The following is a 20467-nucleotide window of genomic DNA, read 5'->3' as shown; positions in this document are numbered from 1 at the left end:
AATAGAAATAACATAAAATTAGAAAACTGAAGGAACCTGAGAAATCATTTAGCCCTAATTTTACAGATAATGCCAATAGGCCGGATAATGTGTAGCTAATGGCAGAATCAGGACTCAGACTTTGCCTCTTGACTATAAATCACCACTTCTAAAGTTCCTAAGTGACTGTCAATCACTTTTCTGGTTCTGGGTTTTTTTGTTTTTTTTTTTTTTTTTGCTTGTTCTTCTCTAAAGGAGGAAATAGCTAGAGGTTCACAGCAACAGCATCTTTCTTATCTTTCTTGCTCTCATCCAAGTTGTCGCTGTCCAAGTTGCCACAGTGGGATGGAAGCTTCCTTTTCAGGGTAATTTTCATGCAGAAGTGATTTGGGATTTTGAGGCAGTTAAAAGCATATGGCTAAGCTGTTACCAAAAAAAAAAAAAACGGGAGGAGAAGGCTTGTGGATAGTGATATGCTTGGAGGGACTGGGTGTGGGGCTCAGGGGTTGCTGAGGAAGGAAGATGCTAGAAAGAGCAGCTGAAGGTAGGGTATCCTACAGAAGGGATGCTGAGAGCCCCTAGGGTATCTGGGATTGGAAGATGATGATGAACCTCAGACACCAAGAAACTTCCATTGCACGTGGCGTACAGATCGTGTGGCCACATTTGCACCAGTCTGGCCATCACCATATGCCTTCCAGCCTTGTCATGGGTGGGTTATTGTACCTACCAGAGTCATCTATCTTCCAAACAGGATTTATCTGCAGAGTGACAGCTTTGCACAGTGGCAGTATCATAACCAATGAGGTTTATCCCAGGCACGATTATTGCTAATTGAAAGCTTCTGCCCATACCCCGCCATGATGACTTGCAATATTTACCGGGTAGATATATGGTTTTTGAGTCACAAACAGAGGGACAACTTTGAGTACTGGCAGTACTATTTTACTGAAAATCTGGAGTTGCACAAATAGTTCTTTAGAACACAAAACTAAATGGATTTATACATACAGTTATATTCAACATTTATAAGAGGCAGTAAAAAAATGTGTTCTGCTTCTACATGATATAAATTGCATATAATACCATGATTTAAATAATATTAACTAGTGCTGTGAGAAACATCTTAGGATGTCTGATGTTTCCCACAGTAAAGGCGGAAAAAAAAGGAAGTTATATGAGCAGTTGAGTTTCATCTCATTTCCAAATTCATTTTAGTGATGATGGGAACATTTAAGGACAATCCTTTCATTGTGGGAGAAACAAGTTATAGGACTGTTCTGAATTCATCAAAAATGAAATTAGGCACATGTGCTTCAGCAACCTGAAAAATAAAATAATTAAATCATTCATAGTGTTATAGTTGAACAAATTCAAAATTTTCCATATGAAAATTAAAGAAACAAAGATATCCTTTGGTTTGGAACAAGGTGAATCACAGGGAAGAGGAGACTCACGTGCGTGGACCACTCTTAGAAACAGCTACTTTCTGTTTCTCATGTTCTCTGTACTAGTGTCTCATTTCTTGGCACTGCTAACATTTGAGGAGATGCTGTGTAGCTCCCCCTGCCTTCAAATGTAAGCATTTATAAGAGATCAAATCTCTAAATATTGGTGTTATACTTGGGAAGTCCCAAGAACTGACATATATTTGTCTAAAATTTCAAATTTATATGTTTCATATTTCATACTAAGCCTATAATTAATTTTGATAACACAGGTAACAAGATAAAGGGACTGACTTGCTACTTTTCAACCACATAATGAAGTAGTGTATCTACTGACCAATATTCCTTTTCTTTCTTAATTTGAGATGCTACTTTTCCTTACATACAATTGTATGCATAGGATTTATTTCTAGTCTACATATTTTCGTCCATTGATCCTTCTATTGAATTGCATACCAGTACCACATTATTTTGCTTTTTATAGTTTTACATTGTTTTAATATAACATGTTTTACTATCTTTTTTTAAAAAAGTCCAATTATAGCCTAAGTCCTATAAAATTTTTTAAAATATATTTTTTTGAAGTTAAAAAGTTACTTGAATTGTAACTGCAGTAAACTTATAAACTAGAAAGAACTGTTATCTCTATAATATTCGAGTACCCTCATTCAGAAACATGGACTTTCAAATTTGTTTTTCTTTTGAGACAGAGTCTCACTCTGTTGTCCGGGCTAGAGTGCTGTGGCATCAGCCTAGCTCACAGCAACCTCAAACTCCTGGGCTCAAGCAATCCCCCTGCCTCAGCCTCCCAAGTAGCTGGGACTACAGGCATGCGCCACCATGCCCGGCCAGGACTTTCTTTTTTTTTTTTTTTTTTTTGAGACAGAGTCTCACTTTGTTGCCCGGGCTAGAGTGAGTGCCGTGGCATCAGCCTAGCTCACAGCAACCTCAGACTCCCGGGCTTAAGCGATCCTACTGCCTCAGCCTCCCGAGTAGCTGGGACTACAGGCATGAGCCACCATGCCCGGCTAATTTTTTTGTATATATATTTTTAGTTGGCCAGATAATTTCTTTCTATTTTTGGTAGAGACGGGGTCTCACTCTTGCTCAGGCTGGTCTCGAACTCCTGACCTCGAGCGATCCACCCGCCTCGGCCTCCCAGAGCTAGGATTACAGGCGTGAGCCACCGCGCCCGGCCGCGGCCAGGACTTTCAAATTTTATATTTCAAAATTTTATAATTTTTTAAAATAAATTATTCTTTCATAGTTCTTGTAGAGGTTATTCCTAGCTATATTATTTCCTTGTAATTTCTGTGTTAGGTCACTTTTCACATAATATTTTTGAACTGATTATTAGTGTATTTATTTTGTACATTTATTCTGTAGGCAGCTTGTTTTCTGATGATTCTATTGGGTATTCAAGAAAAACAATTATATGTCAAATAATACAGAGTTTTTCTTTTCAATATACATTTTATTTTGGTTTTGTTTCGTATTTTATTGTCTTGTACCTGTATAACAAAAGTAGCTATGAGAGTCCGTATGGTTGTCATGTCACTATTACAGTCCTGCCTTTAGTGGCTCTGCTACTAGCATTTCACTATTAAGTATGACATTGCCAGCTAATTTTTAAAAGATCATCTTTGGCTTTTGTTTGTAAAAAAGTATCTCAATTCCTAACCTAATTATTTAAAATCGGAAATGATTTTCAGCACCTCTTTAAAGATCTCTTATATTTTAGTATCAGGCTCTCCACTTTGAGCTAAAACTTAACAAAGTAGAATTGCTAGTAAGAAAGGAAAAGGAAAGAATTTCTTAGAAGGTGAAAAGTAGTCTGTCATTTTTGGGAACAGTGGTTGTATATAACTTGAGTCACGGCATGAACTTAACCAAAGTTGCTGTAGGAAGCAGGTCAATGGGGAGAGAGAGAGAGTGAAAGACACATGATTATTTCTTAACTGTGCCACTGAAGGAATTCCCTCCTAGCTTGCCCATCTCACTTAACTCCTCGTGAGCGGGGTGACTTGCTGTCAGGAGGGCATGAGGAGAGTGAGAGGAAGAGGAGGGATATTGTGTTACACTCTATCCTCTTGCACAACACTCCACATGGTGGAGAAGGCAGGAACATTCCAGAGCAGGGGCGAGGGGCTCAGAGACATCCACTGAGAATGACTTACTGGACTTCACTCCCGATGAGTCCAGGGCCACTATTAATTACCATCTTTTTATAAACAGGTCATTAACACTTACCCTTCTGGGTAGCTTTGTGTACCGAACATAGTCCTCCAGGAACAGAAGGGCACCCACAACATCTGCAGGTATTTCAGGTATCTTCTGGCTGTAACAGAAAACAGTCTGGATCAATTCATTGCTTCGCACATAATAGGCCCTCAGTTAAAATACAGAAAGACTAAATATGCGACAGCTTACCAAATGAAGTCAGAGAACAGATCCACCGAACAGCCTCTTGATTCCTATCACGTCACTACCTTGCTCACATATCTTCAAGAACCTACCCCCTAGGATAAAATCTAAAATTTTCTGTATGGTGTACGTGGGCCTTCACAGTGCAATCCCTGCTGTCTGTCTGGACTCATCTCCCTCTGTTCCCGTCAGCACTTCATGCAGGTTCTACACTTTCCTGTCCCTCCAGTCTTTGCAGCCACACTTGCTTTGCACACTTACTTGAAAGTAAACTTCTAGACATTTTTCCAAGTCCCAGCTTGGGTACTTCCTCCTCTGTGAAGTCCTCCTTGGTTCCCCTGGGCAGATGCCCTTTTCCTGTGCTCATTTTACTTGGTATCATTCTCCAAGCCTCTTAATTTTCAGTTGTTTGTGTGCCAGCTTCCCATCTAGAGTATAAGCTCCCTGAGGGTCTGGGTCATGCCTTCATCTTTCTATCTCTAGCATCTGGGATTGTGCCTGGCACAGTATTTGAAGGTATCAAATAAATACAGCATCTAGCAATTTTTCTATATAGGATCTTACTCATGTATTCATTCATTCAACAACTATATCACTAAGCACTGTTCTAGAGTTGGGAGTACAGCAAAGTATAGGATAGTCTTATAGAGCTTATATTCTTTCTTATTTACAGCAAAAGGAGTTTTTAGGTGTTAAGACTATCTCCAACTTATGTGCCAATTAGTATTTTCTTTTATTTATTTATCTATTTACTTATTATTTATTTATTTATTTGACACGGAGTCTTGCTCTGTCACCTGGGCTAGAGTGCCGTGGCATCAGCAACCTCAAACTCCTGGGCTCAAGCGATTCTCCTGCCTCAGCTGCCCGAGTACCTAGGATGCTACCACATCCGGCTAATTTTTCTATGTTTAGTAGAGATAGGGTCTCACTTTTGCTCAGGCTGGTCTCAAACTCCTGACCTCAAGCAATCCTCCTGCCTCGGCCTCCCAGAGTGCTAAGATTACAGGCAAGAGCCACTGTGCCTAGCCTGGCATTTCTAATTAACAAAGAGTTTTAAGGTATTAGTGATCTATTTCTCTGATGATTTGTTGCTTGGGAAAGTTCTCACTGCTTGCAATCTTGCAAAGTGTGACCAGGGCTGTATTTGCTCTGCCTGGGGTAAGGGAAAGGAAGGAGTCCCCATGCACCTCAAGTTCCTTATGTTACTTCGAGTGACTGAATGAGAAGCACCGAGCTGCAGCTGGACTCCTGTATGCTCATGACCACATGCTGGGCCAGAGCCACCTTTAAGCCTTTATAGTCATTAGTGAAAGAGAAACAGAGAAAGAAGGACCTGTCCACGCCTGACAGCCAGGGAACTCCGGCGTGTGGAGTTTCCAAAGACCCTGCGCCATGGGAACTGGAGTCCTTCGCCTCCTCTCCACGGTCCTGGGCAGAGGTGCTAGGTTTTATGTGCCTATGGCTTTCTTTTCCTGACTTCATTCTGTGATCGTTACAATTTCATTTTTGAGACTTCCCTATCCTTTTGAACTCTCTTCTATTTTTCAGTTGTTAAAAAATCTGCTTTTTATAAGTTGTCATATGATGACTTTAAAAAAAGTTAAAAAAAAATCTGCTTTTTGACGAAAGTCGGACCATATGTTCTAGAAAAACATCCAGTGTTTGTTGTTCAGTTCATTAACTAAGATGGGGAGGGACTGGCCCGATTGCAGCTCATAGGAAAAAACGATGTTGGGATTTAAAAAGAACGCAAAATCAGTGTGAGCCACTGGTATGCAATGGATGTCAAGAACCCATCATGCAAACTTAGCTGTCCGGTTGTTCACAGGGGGCCCAGAATGAAGGAGCATAGGAACCTCTCTGCTCCAAGGGGAGTACAGTATTTGGAATCTCGGTACAGGTTTGGGAAGCTGCAGTTTAAGACGGCCAACAACAGACTGAACACCAGAAGAGGTCACCCACCCTGGTGAGCAGCCTCTGACCTACAGCACGTCAGGAGCAGGTGGAAGGGAGCTTATCTAAAGTATAAGAAGACCTACGGCAACAGCCGACACCAAAAATTGGAAGTGGTGCTATAAAGGAAGGAGACTGCATTTATTCTGTCATTTCAAAGTATAGAAAAAATCAATGAATAAAATTTTCTGAGACATGAGTTTCTAATCATTACAGTCAGGAACGCTAATGATGAGAAAAATGCTCTGCCAGGGTGCTGTGTTGCCGCGGTGGCAGCGAGTGCCGCCTGATAGGGGTGTTCCAGCCTGCAGGGATGCCTCACAGCTCATTCATGCACTTGGTGGGAGGCCAATTAAATGGCCTCTAAAATCATTTCCAATTTTAGGAGTCAGTAGTGTTTTGTGGGGACTTGGGAGATCGCTCTCATTAATTAGTCTTTAAGTTACATTGGCAAAAACTGACCAAGTGGTCATTGTCCAAATTGTGAATATGACAGAGAAATTGATTTAGCAAGGCTGACCCTTTAGGGTAGCAGAGAGGGAGCCAGCATCTCATGGAAATAACTTTTTTTCCCCCTTTATCCCAGAAAACCCACATTTGGGGATGTGGGGGAAAGAATTGGCAGGAATTAAAGGTTTATAAGCTTTGTATCGAATAGCTTCTGTGAGATTTGTTTCATTATAGTAAACTTTGCCCAGGTTTTGATACTGGCACGTTCTCTGACTCCCACTGGAGTGTGTGGAAGCATCTCCTGGCAGTGCCCTAGCAGAACACAAAGATCTGAGAGCTGGATCCAAGGTGGCAGAAGAATAGGGCTGCCCTTGCTTCCAGGATTCATTCCTGGAAAATCACTGCCTGTATGCCTAAAGGAGCTCTCCTGGCAGGGTAACTAAGGATGGGCACACCTGGGTTTGTTCCAAACAAGGAGATATGCCAACTTGCTTTACAGAGAAGGGTAAGCTACCATTTCCCTGCTCTATTAGGGCAATAAGAGGAATTCGGCACTCAAGGTTTAAGTCAAGTTTTATGACATTCAGTTCTTCTTATTTCTGGTTGGTCTTCCGTACCTTGTACACTGCTCCACTGTGGAGCGGATAAACTGGCCAATCAGAGCTAGGAACTGCTCGGTGTACCGGGAATGAAACTGCTTCAGCAAAGTGAGCAGCCCCAGGACAAGTGGTGGCCAATCCACAGGGTCGGCAGGTTTTCGGCAGACCATTCCTGCAAGGGAACAAATGACAACACCAGGTGAAGTACTTGCTTTTGGCAAGTTTCATTAAATGTTAACTCTGTGAATGTCAAGATGTTTGAGGCTCACATTTTTACTGGAAGATGATTATTTGGAGGAAATGACAAGTCTGGACTATATTTTGAATTAGCCATAGGATTGGTGGAGAATTATAGTAGTCTGAAGGATCCAAAATGATAAAGTGGTTACTAATTTTTATAATTATCATTACTGTTTCTTTTGGATTATTCAATTAATGCATGCTATTGCAGCAAATTTTAAAGATATAGATAAATGTAGTTGAGAAAGTAAAAATCACCTATAATTGATTTCTGTTAATGGCAGCATGACATACTACATACCCTGAACTACTCTCTTAAGTGAAAACCATTAAAATGCTGAATAAAATATTTTAAAAGTAGCTTTCAATACAATGTTGAGCATTATACACAAAAGGAATCTGTAGCAGTTAAGACAGTGGAAGAAGGAAATTTATGAAGTCAGTGAGTGCAAAAGCCAGCTTCTTCCACTGAAGATTTCTGCCAAAATCTGGAGAACCTGACCTTCTGCCTGGATGGATGCACGAGAAACAGGAGACAGAGCTTAGGGTATTCAGGAGGAAATACAGTGTCAAAAAAGAATAACGTTGGGAGACTTACATGCCTGATTTCAAAGCACTTTCTATAGTTACAATAATCAAGATAATATTGGCATAAAGATAGACAAATAAGTTAATAGAACAGAATAGAGAGTCTAGAAATAGTCCTACCTTTATATGATCAATCAAATATCACAAATATACCAAACAATTTAATGGAGACAGAGAAATCTTTTCAACAAATGGTACTGAAATAGGATAGCTTTATGGAGAAAAATGAACCCTGATCCCTACCTCACAGTATACACAAAAAATAATCTCAGATGGACCACAGACTTCAAAGTGAAAATCACAAAGCTTCTAGAAAAAGACCAAGGGAGAATATTTTTGTAAGCTTAGTGTAGGCAAAGATTTCTTAGATAGGATACAGAAAGGACTAATTATAAAGAAAAAAATGGGTGAGTTGGATTATTAACATTAAAAACTTTTGCCTATTTAAGTTCACCAGTAAGAAAATGAATGGATAAGCTATAGTTTGTGAGAAAATATTCACAATACATGAATCTAACAGAGGACTTGTAGCCACAGTACATGAATAACTATGATTAAAAATAAAAGCAAATAATTCAATTTAAAAATGGGCAAAAGACCTGAACAGACACTTCACAGAGAAGGATATAAGGAATGGCCAATAAGCACATGAGAAAGAGCTCAATACCATTAATCGTCAGGGGAAGGCAAACTAAAACTCAAGTGAGATACCATATATACCCATTAGAATGTCTAAAATTAAAAAGACCAACATCAAATGTTGGTGAGGATGTGGAAATACACACATTCACTGTTGGTGATTAATTGGTACAATCACTTTGCACAAAGGGTTGACAGTTTCTTACCAAGTCACACTGGTCAAACATACCCCCAGATCCCATAGTTGAGTTCTTGCGAAGACTGGGTGATCTCTTCCTTAAACCAAAGATACCTAAACAAGTTATCCTGAATTACCTAACCTAGGCCTTGGCAATTCTGCCTTACTCCATGTGCACTGTGTAAGACACTTACAATACTCAGATCATGAACACATGACCTTAACAGTACTCAGTGCGGAAAAATAATCCTTTTCAGGTAGAGAGCAAAAATGATGTTAACAAAAAAACTTCCTTCACAAATAGGGCACCACAAAGCTTCTTTCTTAAAAGATAGACCAAGCCAGGCATGCATTTCTTAGATCAGTATTGAAAACAATGCTCATGAGGTTAAATAAACATTTTTAGGATACAAAAACACATCGATGTTCCTCAGTCCCACTTTTCTTTAATTTGGTTACTGTATTAATGTATCAGTCTCATTTAAGAAAAGAATTGCAATCAGGTATAGATATTACTACTACATTTCTAAGATATTTAAAGGTTTTGTTTTGGTTAAAGATCTGGGAATTCCATGGAATAGTACCTTACTTTCCAAAAGCAGTTATGTAATCAGGGTGCCAGATGCTAACCATATGTGCAATGAAAGAACTAGTACCTTAGAATGATAGTGGACAAATATTAAATAGTCCATCTTTGATGAAAATAAGATTCTTTATGCATTGACAACTCATCATTATGAAGAATCATATATTCTGATTTAATGATAACACAGGGACAACGACAAAGAACAGGAATCTCTGAATCTTGAGATGAATCCTTCCATTAATCTTAGGATGGTCCTATAAATTGATTTTGACCGATATATAGAAAGCGATTTAGCACCTGTTGAACACTCACTCTGTTGGAAAAAACTTGGCCAAAGTCACATAGGTGATGAGTGGTGAAGCCAGAATCTAGACATTGTTCCCTCCTCCTACAGCAAATATTTATTAGTGATACCATGCTCTGCATTCCGTGGCAGAACAGGGATTGTCCTGGGAGCAGTGTCTAGAATCTGAATCTTTTTGAATGAGGCAACAAGAACATTAAAGAGATTCCATATTTTTACCCTAAAAAAGCTTATGAAATAGGAAGGGAAACACTTTAAGGAAGAAATAAATGTTGGAATCTCTGGTTAAGAAAAAATAATAGCTGTAGAAATGTTCTTCTCATGCTTTTAAGATAAACTCTACAGTAGATTTTTAAAAATTTCACTTAGTTGGGTACAAAGTTTGGAGACAGAGGAAGTACTTGGGAATCTACTAGGTAATTATAAAAATATTCAAAATAAACTGATCAGTGACCAGAAAAAATTAGACTTATATTCCAGGACAGAACAAATATATTAAAAGCCTTTGTTATCATTTGTACCAAATATTTTGACATATAATCGTACGTATTTTAAAGTATTAAATATTCATGTATTAGTCTTATCTCTGTAACTATAGTGTTACTTGTCATATCACAGTTCCAGATGCACACCAGGCACACGAAACTTGTTGAAAGAACAGAACATTGGCCAAAAGAAGTTTCTTTTACATCATAATTAGCTGACTAAACATTAAAAGAGAGAAGCAAAGGTCCCACATGTCCTACAAGTTGGATAATTAACCCTTAGAAAGATGGACCATCCTTGGTTGATTTTAAATCCACTGTCTACAGTTCATGAAGGGGCATCATATTTCAGAGGCACAGAGACATAGATTTCATAAACATGCACTGAACTAAGAAAAGATCTCATATCTGACACAACATTCTATACAAAGAGCTCTTTAGTTAGACATTAATCTATTGTTATTGCTACTCATTGCAAAGAATAAACGTCATACGGTACCTAGATTTTTGTTGTACTGAAGTTTTGGCAACTGAGCGATCAAAAAGAGAAAGTTGACAATTGGGAAATAGGGTAAGCGCTTTGTTGTTATGTATATCTGGAAAGAGAAAGGTAAGAATAGCTTAGTTCCTTCACATTGCACAATACTGTAGAACACATTTTCAAATGATAAGCTCCAATTTTATTTGAATTTTCTCTTCACAGTACCTAGAACTCAGATGTTTCCATTAATTTGCTGCCTTCAGTTTTATTTAGCACCCCTGAACCTGCTCAAACATAAATAGCTACATCACAATTCGCCCTTCTGGAAAGAGAACAATGTTGCTTAGAGATTAGCAAAATCTTTTCCCCTGAATTCTGTTAATGTCATTAATCAGGGAGGGGGAAAGGGGGATGAACAAGGATGGAGGGAGGTGAAATAAGGGGCAGTCAAGGCAGAGCTGGAGGGAAGGACAGAGGGAAGGACTATGGGAGGATGAAGGGAAAGGAGAGGAGGGGAAAGTGCAGAGGGGAAAAGATCCATGAGGCAGCATATGGCAGCACATAAGCAGAAAGAAAGCAAAGCTCCCCTTTGACATTTGCTGTCCCCTGGGCAATGCCACAGCAGTCTCTCTCCCAGTTAACACGGCAGAAAGTACAGTGAGGGTGTACACGGCCGGGTCCAGCCTCTCCACTGCCCAGGTTCCACAGGAAAGGGGGTAGCTTGCTGCTCAGGAGCACGGGCTCCAGTCGGACGGCCCGGCTCCACCACTTGCTAGCGTGGAGTCTTGGGGAGGTTGTTAACCTCTCTGAGCCTCAGGTTCCTTCCTTACCTAATGATGGCACATTTCATAGAGCTGCTGGAGATTAAGGGAGGTGATCCGTGATGGGGGCTAACACAGTGCTTGGCGTGTAGCAAATACTAAAAAGATGTTAGCTGCTGTTCCGGTTCATAACCTTTATTCAAAAACCCATGGGATAATATGGATTTCAGAATTTCAAATTTTATAGATTTTAGGAAGATAATATAGGGGGCCAGGGGTAACACCCTATAATCAAAGCCATGAATATTTCTGCATCAAAACATATGAATGTTCACACTAAGGAGGATAAATAACTAGTATAAACAGCCTTGTGTCAGTTTAGGACAGGTTTTGCCACCAAAGGAGATCTGGTGTCAGCTTAGAAAAAAATGTGCAGTTCTCAGAGGTGTCTGGAGTTCAGAACTGCAGAGAAGAGATGCGAGTCCCCAGTTATGACTGTGACTACTGTCAGTCACAAGGGGAAGCACCTTAGGGCAAGACACAGTGATGCTACCATTTAGCTGTGGTTCAAATATCACACCCAAAACTAATCTCTTACACTGATACAGTACTTTTCATTTTTTCATGAGCTTTCACCAACAATGAGCACCTGATCCTCACAGTCCTGGGCCAGGCAGAGAAGGTGTGACGATCGCTCAGAAAGGGCAGGGACCTTGACAGAATGCAGGTGCTGGGGTGTGAACCCAGGTTCTCCTGAGATTTTCACACACACATCTGTTACCTGGGCCAAATCACCTTTTGCACCAGGCTGTTCCCCTCCACACCATTATGTTTTAATCATTAACCTTATTCAGTGGGTTGTGAATGCCAGCTGCCTCCAGATAGGCTGTGATTTCATATAAGAGTGTGTTATCTTCTTTGGGGTATGGAAGTGAAGGGTCCTGATAGTGGGCTTCAATATCTGCTAGGAGAGCCCTAAATGAAGGGAAAAAAAAAAACAGTGATAGACATTAGTGATTAACTGAATTTATACAACAGTTAATACAGGCCAATGACGCAATCTTTCTGGGCCTCACTTTCTACATCTGTAAAACGAGGAGTTGATCCTTCTAATTTTCAATTTCCATGCCTATGATTGGTTGCAAGTGGAAAATTTAATTTAGAATTACCTTATCTTTTGGAGTCAAGGTAAATCAAATGCATTCACCATTCAAATTTTTATGACTTGACTGAACTGTTTTCAATACCTGCTTTGTCAAAAGCACTGACATGGTGACCAAGAAGCATGGATTATCTATCTTTAAGCAGAGGGCTCAGATGAGAGCAGGTTGCTGGTGAGGTGGAGCACAGGAGTGCCCTCCGGCACATGCACTCTTAACCACTCTTGGTAATCAACACACTTTCCACCGCCCTCTGGACGATCAGTGATCAGTCCTGCAGAAAGCCAGTTGTGGGTTTTGGTAATAATTGCTTTCCAAATACGTGCAAGTACCTAGCATAGTGTCTGGTATATATTATGTGATTGATACATGTTGGCTGAATAAATGAATCATCTGAGAAAGAGAGAGAGAGAGACAGATGGAAACACACACACACACACACACACACACACACACACACACACAGGGCAAGGGATAATTGAGGAAAGAGGCTTCTGAAGACAGAGTTGATCATCCATGGGAAGGAATCCTATAAATTCAGAGATACCTCTTACCCAAAAACAACTTAAAAGAGTAAGAACTGAAGAAACTGGGGTGCCTGGATGATGAAGAGTCCAAGCCCACAGACGGCTGTTTCAAACCCTGGCACTTACTTATTGAGATTCTCCAGAGCAGCTGCCAGATGTTTAGAGTCAAACCGACAAGAATAATTTAATTCATTGGCAATCTGTTGTCTCAGAATCTGCATCTGCCCAACCTGTGAACAAGCAAGAGAAAGAGCAGGCAGTACCTACAAGCATGTCAGGTGACAATCAGGAGGCAAACACAGAGATGGCAATTTGTCACTGGAAGGATCACAACACTCTACAGAAAAATGTAAGGATTTCCTGGACTGGCTCCATGGCTCAGACCAGCAATACACCTGATGGAGCAATAGAGACCCTTCAAGGTCCTATTTGCCAACCTCAAAATACTCCCAAAGTCTAAGCTTTACAAAGGAATCCATTCATGTTCTGTTGTTCAGGTATCAAAAGTATCTTTTTTGAAGCTATATTTTTATCCTTTGTAATAAGCTCTCCAAGTTTAGAAGCTGCTATGAGAAACCCTGCTTCCTTTTTTTATCCCAAACTGATCTTTCTCAAGTCCTAAGCATGCCATTTCACTCCAGTATTCTCAAATTTGGTGAATATAAATCTGTCCATGTCACTCAGGATTACAGATCATGTAGTTATCTGGATTATAAAATAATCTACATAAAATCTTTCAAGAAGGCCTAGCAATGATAATCCCTTAATCCAGCGGTTCTTAACCTTTTTGTGTGCCTTGGCCCTCTCTGGGAATCTGGTGAAACCGAGACACGATCTCAGAATAACACTTTTAAATGTACAAAACAAAACACAGAGGGTAACAGTGGAAGCCAATTGTAATGAAATATAATTACCAAACTATTAAAAAAACAAATTTGTGATACAAAGTCATGCTAACATGGTGGGTCAACTACAGTAATTTCAAAGTGGTGATGAGCATAAATGGTATTTGGAGATATCTATGACGACTATTGGGTGATAGGAAGTGATCTTTGGGTGAGGCGTGAGGTAGAGGTCAGTTTGCTCCCATAAACTTGTCAGCATCTTAAGGTCAACAGCACACTCTAGCTTTTTGTGCCTGTAATGTCCTCTTTTCTCCTCTAGGAAAAGTATCCCTAAAAGATCGGCAAGAGAGAGTGAGGGAGGAGGGAAGGCGGTATTATAATGCAAGCAACAATAAGGAAATACACACATTTCCTCTGAGTTGTTGGGAGCAGAGAAGAGTTAAGAAAAAGAGAGTGGCCTTCTCTGAGAGTGAACAAAAGTTATTTAGACAAATGGAGCTTGTAACTGTCAAAAGTGTTAAACGACCTCAGATATATTACTTTTGATCACTATTTGTGCAAGGCTATTATTCTACTTAGGTGAAAAAAATAAAAGTCAATTCAAAAAATGCTGTTTATAAATATCTTAATTTATAAAAAAGTACTATTAAAACTTAGAATAGGAGAAGGCCAAGAAAACGGTAGTTATGTCGGGCCACTCAGAAATGTCCCCCAAACCCTGTCTGGCCCATATAATTCCCTGTTTAATTGTGTCTAGGATACTCTATGTCAAGGATTCTCTTCAAAATATAAATCTAGAAATGGAAATAGAAATAAAGTCAGTTTAGTATAACCTGTTCTCATTTAATGCATATTGAATCTTTGTGACCGACATTTTCTATTTTCGGTGCTCATTTACGTCAAGCTTTACTAAACTACTGGAGAACCTAAATACCCTGGGATGGACGATAAACTTATTCTATTTATTTGCTTATTTAGAGATATCTGGCTTATCATTCTTTCTCCAAGATTCTTCTAGAGTTGCACTGTCCAGTACAGCAGCCGCTAGCAACATGTGCCTACTTAAATTTAAATTAATTAAAATGAAATAAAATTAAAAATTTAGTTTCTCAGACTCCCAATCCACATTTCAGGTGCTTAATAGCTACATATGGCTAGTAGCTGCTGTTAGCACTGAATAGTACAGAACATTTTCATCATTTTTCCAGATCATTAACACTGGTTTAGTGACTGCAAGTTCCCCAATTCAAGACAGAAAGACAGATTTGTCCTTGGGGGCTTTACTTACAGATCACTGACTCAGACACAGTCACCTGGCTACTGAGTTACCAGCAATCACACCTGACAACGGTCTGTAGTAGCTACCGGACTGAGAGCCATTGGGTAAGCAAGGGGAAAACCTCCCAGCCTCTTCGAAGACTCCCTGCAATCTCCCTCGGTTGCCTACAAAGTTGAGACTCAGGCCTGTCCAACCTCAGGTGACTTTTTATTCCTCCTAAAAGGTTTTTCAGCAATTTGAAACTTGGCCCAAGAAGTGCTCAATATCTGACAATCACAAGGCCAAAGGAATGTCAGGCCTATATAATGAGGACATCTAGCAGAGCTGAATGCTCCTGTATTACCTATTCTGTTTGTTCAGTTATCCAAAGTAAAAAAAAAAAAAAGCACAAAAGAAAGAAAACTCACCAAAAAAACCCTACTCATCAAAATTATGGGAAATGTATTGTGAATTTGGCTGAGATACCAATGAGTACTATCTCGATAAGGAACTTAAATAATTGGGCACAAGAGAATGGAACTTTTCCAAATTCCCTTAGCATTCTAGACTTTTCCTATGGCATGTGATACTTTTAACCATGAGCCAGTTTTCCACCAGGAAATCTACTCTTTCCTACTATTAATAGATCATGAGGAGGCTTTCTGAGGAGACAGGTAGCGTTTCATTTAACTCTGTCTCTCACAGCAACTAAAAATGCCTTGTATAGAAATGGGTGTCCGTCCACAAAAGGGCTGTAGAGTATCTCAGATCATCAGATGATGAGAGAAGGACACGCAGAAGACACAGAGGTCCCTGGGAGCTTCTGCCACAGGGTGAAGGCAGGGAAATATGTGACTATATTCTAAGATAAGTTAGATTTCTATCCAGCAAATTAATCTCCTCATTTGTCTTTCTTATTTGTTTCCAAAGACACAATGTTTTATTCACAGTGTGAGGATAATTTATACCCCAAAGAACCTGATTTTCTAACATCCATGCAGATACAAGAGGAGAGAGACAATGTCCTGTTCTAATGGCTACTTGGAGCAGATGAGGTCTGTAAAAATGAGCCTGTTATGGAAGGGAGGATTATAACTACAGGAGAAAAATTTCCGTTTCCATGTGTGAAAGCACCTCTGGCTAACAGGCATTTCAGAAAGAACCAGCTTTCTTGAGCAACACGAAAGCAATCTGCGCACACAAAGCCCAGTCCAGAACAGCTCCACTGTGATCATGCTATGGCATTCCAGCCTGGGCAACAGACTGAGGCCTCAGTCTCTTAAAAAACAAAAAGCGAACTCCAAACCAAGAACCAAACCAAAACAAAAAAAGAATAGGTCCAGAAAGGAAGATAAAGAAACAAGTGAATTTAAAAATAACAATATACTGGAATATACTATTTTTGTTTTAATGACAAAAGAGCAGCTTTCTTTGGGCAACAAAGTTCTAAGAAAACGAAAATTATGAAAATGTAGTATTGATTATCACCCTCTCTCCCACAGCATACCTTCATTATAGCCTCAAGGTAAGCAGTCCAAATCTTCTGTGTTTTGGCAATGGCGGAAAAATAAATTTTATTCGAATTTGCTGAAAGGTTAAAACATAATTTCCTCTTTAGTAAATTCGAAAAGGCTACAGTGTTATCTCCACCGCAGGCTAGTCTCAGAACACTTACCTACAATACTTTTCAGGGGGCTGACAGCATTCATGAGGGTTTTTAAAGTCTCCTGAACAGTTCTGTCTCTCAGGATAACTTTCTGAAACATACTAAGGAAATTCTAAAAACAAGAAGGCATAATCAGAGAACCGAACATAATGAATAAAATGAATAAGCATGCCAGTAACCTAAAATGCTATACAGAACAGAGACTGGGCCTAAGTCACATGATGCCTCTAACTAGAAACATTCCCTGCTGGGAGGAGTTACTGGCTCAAAGATTAAAAAGTCTTATCTTCCCAAGTTGAGACTCACAAAAACAGACTAACCAAAAAATACCATGCTGGCCAAAGACTTTCTAGTTGACTCTCAGTTTTTATCTATCCAACAGAAATCACACATGCCTGAAGTCAGTTTTAAAAAGCATGAAAGAAAAGTTAAATGAGTTTAAAACACCCAGCAAGATGTATTCCCACCTCTCCCCCAAGACAGCAGAAAACAGGCACGAAAGTCCAAAGGCTCACCTGTAACTCTTTCACAATCATAAAGCACAGAAGCCTGTCTAACCCATTCAGACCAAAAGTCCCCAAGGTGGTCTGGATTTCTGAGAAGAGGCGGCTGCTGGTCACTTCTTGATGAGTTTTCATATCGTACCAAGTGTTCAGCTGGTCTATGTGACATGTCATTCTAAAATGAAAACAAAACAAAGCAAAAACCCAAGAGCAGCTGAGAATTCATCCTAAAGAGATGTGGGAGTCACCAGGATTTGCGGCAGCACATATGGAGAACAGCAGTTACATGATTTGTGTTTTCTAACCTCCATCTAGGCACCCAGTATATCTTCGCCGTGACCACCCAATGGACCGGTAAGGTAAAACTCGGTTGGACCACCTTTTCCTGCCCTCTGCCACATCACTGGTGTGAGCCATTTATTTCCTGAGTAGGGCTGTTGATTTGGAATCATGCTGAGAAGACAAGGTGAGGTTCAGCTGTCAGGCTGGAAGACTTTAGAGTTGTCTCTCTATTCAAAGAATTTTTCTTTAAATTTACAGAGACTGGGGACAAAACAGGGCCTTGTGTCATTTCCATTTGGTAACAAAGGAACTTAGAAGCTTCACGCTCTATTATAACATTTGAGGCTATGACAACAAAGCAATTTGTTCTTTCTTCCCAGTTCCTTAAACTTGTAGAGGCCATCTTCTGGTTATTTCCAGATGATCCCTTTTAGACTCAGGAGTGTGACGACAACAATGATAACAACCGACAGTATTTACTGAGCACTTATTATGTGTCAGGTACTGTGCTAAGACTTTTCTATATGTTATCTCATTTCATCCTCATAAAGCTCTGTGAAGCATGAGCCATTTTATCCACATTTTACAGATGAGATCGATAACTGAGACTCACATAGGTCTGACCACCCTTAACCACCATTTCAGTGGTTCTCAAACATGGGTGGGAGGGCCTAGAATCACCAGTGGAGCTTGTTAAAAGTAAAGGTGCCCAGACTCCAAACCTGGAGAATCTGATTCAGTAGGTGTGGGGTAGAGCTCTGGCCTCCGCATTCTCAACAAGCTGCATGGAGGATATGCCCACATTCTAAAGCCACCACTTAAGAGGCGTGGAAAGGATGTAAAAGAATACCAGGAGCAAGGGAGGTTTCACTTTGGAAGTAAATGGGAAGGACAAAAAAGATAATACCCAGAACTTCTACTTTCAGGCTTCAAAATGTCCTCCTCCTGCCACCCAGTGCTGGCACTTGGAATGTATCACTGGAGAGGTTCCCAATTCTGATGGTGAAACCCACATATGACACAGACACCCTCATCACACTCGATCCTCTCTGCACGTATCAACAGGGCACTAGGTGGATCGTTTTCTAAAAGGGCTTCAGTGATCGGACCCATGGGTACCAAGAGAAGAGGAACTATAAAACTTTTTGGATCATTTACTTTTTTCCACTCATAAGTCACAGACAAAATTCCTTATTTCTTCCGGAAATTCTGGAAGAAGTTTATATACGGTTTGTCAACTTTCATAAGTTTTGACAGACAACATAAGCCTGGATTAGAAGGCGGTACAAAGGATCCAGATCATAAGAACATTTAATTTGCACAACTTCAACTTCACAGGCATAGCTGGAGAGAGAAGGAAGAGGATCATTTTTTGCTGGGTAATCCTACCAGCCATTCTACTCAGTGACCTGTGCCCAGGGGTAAACGTGAGAGACAGGACATGAGCCCGTGCTTTCCTCAGTTGGTCTTAGTACCACCTGCTTCGTCTGAGGCTCAAATGAAGAAAAAGAAGGAAAACTGGCTCAGGTGGCCTCACCGAGAGGCAGCATGCTGCTCTCTGTCATGGTGCTCACCTAAAATATTCTCAAGAGCCGTTTTAATTATATGAGATTTTTGCCCAGATCCTGCTGAATGCAGAACCCGTGTGACCCGTATGTAGACTGTGACATACCGCATACAACACTATACAGCCTGCCCTCGAACAGAGCAGTGCGTAGGGGCTGGGCCAGACTCAGACTGCCTCGTGTGAATTCTGGGTCCACCATTTATTAACTGTGTGATCCTGAGCCTCAGTTACTTCATCATCTTTCAAATGACAATAACAGCAATGTCTACATCATAAAACTGTGGTGATGAGTAAATGAATGGATGTGTATAATGCGCTGGGAAGAGTGCACAGCTAAATGCTCAGTAAATGGTAGTTGTTACTATCAAAGGTGCTTGTGTGTGTTGGGCTAAGAAACAGGAGGCAATCTGAAAGGGTCGGATATGAGTTGACAAGTGCAAGATCCGGTGACTGGAATAGGGGAGAGTGCCACAGTGACATGGGTCTGTACCCATGAGATTGTCCATGCTGTTCAAGGCCCAGTAGAATTCAGATACACCTACTTTGGGTCTGTGATACGCAAGATTTCTCTGCAGAGTCGACCAATAAATGTCACGGATTCATCCACAGGGCTAAACTTTGGTATTGGGATATGAGTGGACTGGTACATACTTTGCCAGTCTTGAATCTAGAAAATAAAACCACAAATATTTAATACCTCTTTGATACGGTAACCCAGTTATCCTTTCTTCACATAATTTTACAAAGGTTATATTGCATGAAGAGTGACAATAAATGTACCTTGGTTTTGAAGCATCAACTTCTGAAACTGCATTAATAGCTTCCCAGAAATGCCACACATAACATTTATAAAAAAAAGAAACCTTTGTGAAAAAGTGAAGTGACTAAGGAGAAGTGAGAAGTAAGAAGAGACATGGGAACTTCTGGCTTTTTGTCTTATGAGTTGACATGCGTCAGTGTAATATCAGAATCCAAAATATTAATATCATAAGGCTGGAAGTTACTTCATTTTTGGAAAATGTCACTCGAATTGTGTCAGTTTCCTACATGAAAACGTAGGGAGTGGTTCCTTGTTAATTACTGGCTAAAATCAAACTTCTCAGCTTTGGCACTTAGGAATTCAATGCTTTTTTTTTTTTTAACCCAATTGGAAAAAAATGGGCAAAGGACTTTAGTACACATTCTCCCAAAGAAGATATACAAATGTCCACTAAGCACAGGAAAAGATGCTCAAGCATCATTAGTCGTTAAGAAATACAAATCAAAGTCACAGTGAGATACCACTTCACATCCATTAGGGTGGTTATAAAGAAAACAATGGAAAATAGTAAGTGTTGGTAAGTACGTGGAGAAACTGGAACTCTCACACACAGCTGGTGAGAATGTAAAACAGTGTTGTCACTGAGGAAAACAGTTGGGCAGTTCCTCAATAAGTTAAACACAGAACTACTATGTCTCAGCAATTCCACTCCTAGGTATGTGCTCTGATCAAACCCAACTGAAGAAGTCCTAAGTCTTTTGAACTCTCAGTCACTGGGGTT

The 20467-nt window shown here is 40.1% G+C and overlaps 1 protein-coding gene and 1 pseudogene across 2 annotated transcripts in view; one reads left to right on the top strand and one right to left on the bottom strand.

The window, feature by feature from the left end:
* The first annotated feature begins 752 nt into the window (after positions 1-752).
* Positions 753-873, top strand: LOC123645286 (annotated as a pseudogene).
* A 35-nt stretch (positions 874-908) lies between these two features.
* Positions 909-20467, bottom strand: part of WASHC5 (WASH complex subunit 5) — a 59511-nt gene continuing 39952 nt past the window's right edge. Inside the window, exons 20-29 of one of the 2 annotated variants that reach the window (XM_045561473.1) lie at positions 19469-19593; positions 17090-17252; positions 16584-16686; positions 16416-16495; positions 12932-13035; positions 11964-12093; positions 10376-10472; positions 6875-7028; positions 3678-3765; positions 909-1303 (exon numbers count right to left, since the gene is read on the bottom strand). In XM_045561473.1, coding sequence (XP_045417429.1) covers positions 1247-1303; positions 3678-3765; positions 6875-7028; positions 10376-10472; positions 11964-12093; positions 12932-13035; positions 16416-16495; positions 16584-16686; positions 17090-17252; positions 19469-19593 — 1101 coding nt within the window. In that variant the 3' untranslated portion in view covers positions 909-1246. Of the gene's footprint in view, positions 1304-3677; positions 3766-6874; positions 7029-10375; positions 10473-11963; positions 12094-12931; positions 14445-16415; positions 16496-16583; positions 16687-17089; positions 17253-19468; positions 19594-20467 lie in introns of those variants that run through there. The other variant, XM_045561474.1, reaches the window with a different exon arrangement.

This window comes from Lemur catta, chromosome 9, assembly GCF_020740605.2.
Source record: "Lemur catta isolate mLemCat1 chromosome 9, mLemCat1.pri, whole genome shotgun sequence".
Taxonomy (NCBI): Eukaryota; Metazoa; Chordata; class Mammalia; order Primates; family Lemuridae; genus Lemur; species Lemur catta.
Note: the sequence above shows the minus strand (reverse complement) of the source record. Positions and strands in the feature narration are given on the sequence as shown.